Genomic DNA, 5,958 nt, shown 5'->3' with positions numbered 1-5,958 from the left:
TATTGGAATTGTGGAGTTTTGATTTTTATTCTGCGTTTCACTATAAGGCATTTTTTGGTGTTAGTCCTATCACCTGATTTTATTGTGGATTAATATCACTTCAGCTTCAGCCCCTGAGCAGCAGCACTCCCGAGCTAGAGCTTCAAAACAATGAGTAACCTCTGAAGTGAACACTCGTCTTCCAGCAATTTGCAGCTTCCTGAAATAAGAAGTACTGTCCTGAAGACATGTTTTTTCCAAATTCTCTGCTAAAGAGATGGCATATCACATTACATGTTTGCTTATCATCATGATTAATATACTTGAATGCTTCCATATAGCTGCCAAAGAAATAAAAAACCTGGAATATGTAGAGGTAAAATGGCACAGAGCATTCATCTGAATTCTTGTAAAGTCACAAAATCTTTCCCATCTTAAAAATCCTGCACTACATGACAGTAGCTCAAGGACAGCCTTTTTTATTTCTCCAAAGCAAGCAGCAAGTAAAAGAGAAAGTAAATTACATGTGATTTGCAGAACCAAGAAAATAGTAATAATATTTCCCCTTTTCATTACAATTAGAACTGGATAAGTTGTACAAAATAATATCAGTACACTAGAGATTCTTCTAAATACTTTTATTTTTAAATGCTTACCTAAAATGGATCAAGTTTAGTTGTAAAGAAAAGCAAACCAAAGTGCTAATATAACACCAAGATAATTAGAGAAAACTAGTAATGCCTCACACAACTGAAAACTTTAGTGAGAGACAACACTATGTATGCCACAGTTCCAGATAAATCTCTTGTTCAACTAAAGGTCTTTTCATTCTAAAATTCTGTACACTTAACATACAGGCCTCTTGTATACTAGAAATCTACTACCCGAGTTAGATTGAAGCACTGGAAGTCATTGGGAATAAAACCGTAATCCTTCATTTTGAGCATTGCTCTTTTGCATGTTTTTGGACCCTTTGCCCTCAGAGGTTTACAAGTGTGCTTTGTACAGAGGTGGTCGTATCTATGGAGGACAGCATCCAGTTGGCAAACAGAAGCATAGCCAAAACAATTAGTTTTAAAATAATCCTCTGGCAATATATTAATTACCCTTAAGTGTTTGATTCTTTGGAATTTTTAACTTGATACTGGTAAAGCTATTCATTCAACCTGAATATAGTGTTTCACTGTCTGTTTTTTTACTGTTAGAATACATGCTTTTTAGCAATCAATATTAAATTCCTGATCAACTTAAATCTCAGCTGCATAATTGTTTACTGATTAAGTCCTAGGAAAATGCTTAGAAGATGGGCATTTTTATCCAAATTATGGATAAGTATTTTTAGTATTTTTATCCAAATTATAGGTAAACACTTTGATGTTGAAACATCATTTGTCATTATTTGCAAAAAAAGTCCCAATAACCTGAGTTTCCCAGTACTTGTCAGAACAGATGCTCATTCCTCTTCCCTCCTGTTTACAAGCATGTTTTCCCTGCTGTGTTGACTGTAGTAGCCCAGACCAGTTAGTTCTTACTTAAATGGTGAAAAACTCTTAGTGAACTGTTTCTGTGTTTAGGTTTAATAGACATCTTTTGACTTAAACTCTGACCTTCACTTGATGAAAACGAATACCCTTTTCATACACAAAAGAGCCAGCCTTATCTTACCGTACAGGAGCTCTAAAGTAGTACACTGAAGAACAACACACCAGAAAAGGAGTTACAAAGTGAAGTGCTTTGACAGAAAGCAAAGACAAATTTGTGTTTTCTTAAGTGGAATGCTGGTTGGCAAGTTAATCACAGCTGTCTGGCTGCTGTGTTGTCTCAACAGAGGTTGGTTCATACTCACAAACAATGCTCCAAACATGGGTGTTGGGTCCTGGGACCAGAGACACAAATATAAAAATTTCTTCAAAACAGCTGGCTATACATCGTGACTGGACTGCAGGTAAGGTGCCTTTGTGTAAGCAGAGGGTATTTCTAGCTCACAGGAAGTAAAATAGTTTTTAGTTTACATTTAGCAAGTTATGGGAAAGACTGCAGAACATTAGCAAGATGATACATTGTGATTAACACACACTTCACAACAACTAAAGCTTCACCTGTAGAAGACACTTCCTTGTCTTCTAAATGCATAGTCTGGTTACTCTGTCAGAAGTGTGGCAGAGAAGATTAGTCACATTGAACAGCTGAGATTGCTGTTGTACAAGGCAAACATTTACATTCCTCTGTTTTTGCAAAAGACAGGAGCTGGGTGACATAAAGGATAGTTGTAGTACAGCATTTCAGAGGTCTGCTGTCACGAAAATTTTATGAATTTGAATTTTAACACTAAACTTATGCCAGGTAGTGGTAACCAAAACACACTGTAGTACTGACCTTGTGGAATCCAACAAAGCTTTCAGAAAAATCTTCCTGGCTAATCTCTTAGCAAGTAGCTTCTATTGTCAGAATCCTTTTTGGGTTTGTGGGTTTTTTTTTTTTACCTTGGAAACTAAGAACACATCTCAACCATGTAATCTAGGAGTTTAATTTAGAGGCCCAGGTACATATATCATTCTGCATAGTATCTGAGACTACAGTTGTGCTTTCTTAGTCTGTGCTGCAGTAAAAAAGTGCCAGAACAGACACAAGGGTAGACTGCAGCATGGACTGGTTTCATCCTTCGTTTTGTTACAGTAACACAACCCCTTCTTAAATTCTTAAAACTGAGCTGGGGATTTCTCTACTATGCATTGCTCAGCAGAGATCCATCCTTGGCAGAGGACTACCACTAATCCAGACATGTGCTTACTGCAATATGATATACAAGGTAGCCAACTTCAAAGTTACTAACTTCATTGCTACCTAACTGCAATTTTGTAATTGATAGGAAGGAGAAAGTCATTGCAGAGGCCAAACTGCTTTGAAACAGGCCTCCAGAGATTTACCTCTTTTCCTCACTGCAACAGTACAAAAAGTTCACAAGAAAATGCTACTTAATATGTGCCCTTAGTCAAGCCTTTAGAAGATAATCAAAACCTTCTAAGATCACTTTGCTTGGATCATTGTTGCATTTGGAGGAAGAGGTGACTCAGTTGTATCATGAACTTCCTTTGTTCACAACTTCTGTCGTCCTTCACCATTGTCAGGTAAGTGGTTCTTCATATCTTCATGGTTTTGAACTAATGAGGGGGGAAAAAAGGAAGTGGTACAGACATCTCTTTTAAGAGGCAGAAGTTCTTAATATATAAAGTTCTATCTAGAAAACAACAAGAAATTTTGTAAGGATTCTTAAATACTATGTAGTACAAGTAAAGTTATAGATACCACACCCCCCATTATGGAGTAGGTTCAGTGGTGCTAAACAGAAAATAGGTCACACTATAAACATGAGGGAAAGTTCAAAAAACTAAACAGAAAATAGGTCACACTATAAACATAAGGGAAAGTTCAAAAAACAAACAGAAATCAGCTAGGTATTGCTTGTTGCAGGAACCATACAAAATATGATCTTAACATTTTAAGCATGTGATATTTAGGTTAAAACTGGCTTTTTTTTCTTTTTTACCATTTTCAATCCCAGCAAGTGCTGCTTGCTTGTCAGTTTCTGATTCAGCTTCATTCACATCTAAATTGTAATCGACATCCTTGTCCTGGTTCACTGCTTCGCGTTCCTGCTTGTCTAGAAGATTAAAATTAAGTCATTTTATGCTATACCATCTGCACACAAGAAGAGTGACTGTAAACATCTTCCACAGAATTATGTTGCTGCTGAATGAATTACTTTTTTGAGTAGGTTTTGTACTATTTTTCCTTTGAAGTGTTACTTTTTAGAGCAACTTTGGCTGTAAATCGTGTCAGAAGAACTAGATAAAAGACAATCTTTTGGGATTTGGAAAGCACAGCAAAATCAGCTAGCACTCTGATAAACATAAAGAGCATTATACAATTTCAGAATATATTAAAGGACAGCCTAAGGAGGGCAAAACCTGAAGTAATTGCTGAAAACCCCTTCTTGTTTTAGCTTGTCCAGCAACCGGAATGGTATACCTCTAGCGTAAAGTGTTTTATGATGTGCCAAGTTGTCACAAAAGTACTTCTCTCCTAGAAGATTTTCTTTACCCAGTTACTAACACCTCTCAAGCAACATTTATTGACTATAAGATTTCTTTAGATAGAGGACTCAGACATAAATGGAAACATTTCTGATTGCCAAACTAGTATCATCATTTTTCAAATAATCAACCAGAAAAAAAGGTAACAGCAGAGAGGTGTAAGCAAACCTCACTTAAGATGGATCACATTCTCTGTTCTAAATGTTCTTAATACAAGCCTTCTAGTTTGCAAGTGGCCAAGAAAGAGGCTTGAAAATTTTAAGCCTTATGTCATTCACGTTCAGACCACCATATGCAATAGATTTTTTTAGTTATGGACCTAAAGGTCTAATGTCAGAAGCAGTTCTTCTTGAAAGAGAATGCCCATAGACTACCGAAGAAGTCTGTCTACCTTAAGCTCCTTTGGCTACAAGGAACCTGTGCAGTAAAGTTGGACAATAAAGCCTAAAGAACATCCTCCCAAGCCTTTTTAGCTCACAGAAATGCAGACCTTTGAGATTTCATGAGCTGCATGGCAGAGATCTTTCCTTACCCTAATTGTTGGATGATTTTTTCAATCTCAATCTTTCTGCTGTTTACTTCCATTAAATTGAAAACACTTTAGATAACTTGTAATTACATCCCTTTGGAGTATAGCCTGCTCTGGCCAGCATCTTTTTGGACCAGTTAGAAAAATATTGCTTTAGCAATGCAGATGAGATTATTTATCCCTGTCAAGTTAGCAACAATATTAACACTGAAACTTAAAATTCTAAGGCTGTGTTTACTAGAAAAGTATAAACATCATTTTTTTGAGCATCATTTCCTGCTCTGACTGCCGTAAGGCTTTCTTTTGATTACTTTGGGTACTGAGTCCAAATCCCTCAAGACAGAGGATCATCTAGACATTGGTCAATCAAAAGCATCAATACTCTGCTGCTTGGTGCTGTTGAGATGTGTAGCTCAGGGACACTTGATGGCACCTATCCATGTTTTCCACCATGTTTTCCATCTAAACATCTGATCCATGTTTTTCAAGACTCACAACAGTAAACTTCAGATACCTGAAGTCTGAGTTACCAGTTTTACTCATGGCAGCTTATTTTGAAATAGGAATAGCTAGTATTCACACACTGATATTGTAAAAAGACTAACTGCAAAACATCCATGCATAAGTGCATGCATACTCATCAGTGCTTTGGATGATTAACATCTCATTCTTTTCAGATGCATCATATTCTTTTAAAGCCCCAATAACAGAATGTTTTGGGGTGAATTTCCCTAAACACTTTGGAGCCAATGGAGAGACAGTAGGGCTGTTATGGTGATGCAGAGGAACACAGCCTTGCAGCTTCATGTTGCACAATCAGAAGCCTCCATCTTTAACTCATGGTTTGTAGTGACTGCTTAGGACTGACACCTTCCACATCACACTGACCTTAAAAACGTGTACTAGGTCTGGCCAGCTTCTACCACTGTTCTAGAAATCATGCCCTATTCCACCCTTTCATTTCTTTACTTTTCATTTTGTTATTGTTTTTAACAATACGTGACATGCTACAAACCAGCCTTTCCAGGGGGCAAGTCATCCTGCTTATCATGGTAATTTAGGAACTGTTCCCTCTCAATTTCCTCACTGGCAGCCTGCTCTGCTGCTGGCTCTGACGTATCTTGCCCAGCTACGTGTTTCTCATCCTCAGGTGGATTTGGCTCCTTCTCTGACACAGGCTGCAGCTCCTTGTGACCTGCAGCAGCCTTGAGCGACTCTTGAGGATTTTCCAACTGACTAGAAAGCTGCTCCTCTTCTGCCTTAGGCTTCTGTTTTCTGATGTCAGTTAGGTTGTCTGTTCTTTCTGAAAACAAAAAAAATGATTCTGAGTTTAAAAAATAATGCCTTCCAGTGTGG

The 5,958-nt window shown here is 37.5% G+C and overlaps 1 protein-coding gene across 2 annotated transcripts in view; it reads right to left on the bottom strand.

Moving 5' to 3' along the window:
* Nucleotides 1-442: 442 nt before the first annotated feature.
* GOLM1 (golgi membrane protein 1) overlaps nt 443-5,958 on the bottom strand; it is a 35,882-nt gene continuing 30,366 nt past the window's right edge. For both annotated transcript variants that reach the window (XM_002190379.6, XM_072922771.1), the window contains exons 8-10: nt 5,618-5,905; nt 3,527-3,640; nt 443-3,140 (exon numbers count right to left, since the gene is read on the bottom strand). In XM_002190379.6, coding sequence (XP_002190415.3) covers nt 3,076-3,140; nt 3,527-3,640; nt 5,618-5,905 — 467 coding nt within the window. In that variant the 3' untranslated portion in view covers nt 443-3,075. The remainder of the gene's footprint in view (nt 3,141-3,526; nt 3,641-5,617; nt 5,906-5,958) is intronic.

This window comes from Taeniopygia guttata, chromosome Z, assembly GCF_048771995.1.
Source record: "Taeniopygia guttata chromosome Z, bTaeGut7.mat, whole genome shotgun sequence".
Lineage (NCBI taxonomy): Eukaryota > Metazoa > Chordata > Aves > Passeriformes > Estrildidae > Taeniopygia > Taeniopygia guttata.
The sequence above is the reverse complement of the archived record's forward strand: the minus strand, read 5'-3'. Positions and strand labels throughout refer to the sequence as shown.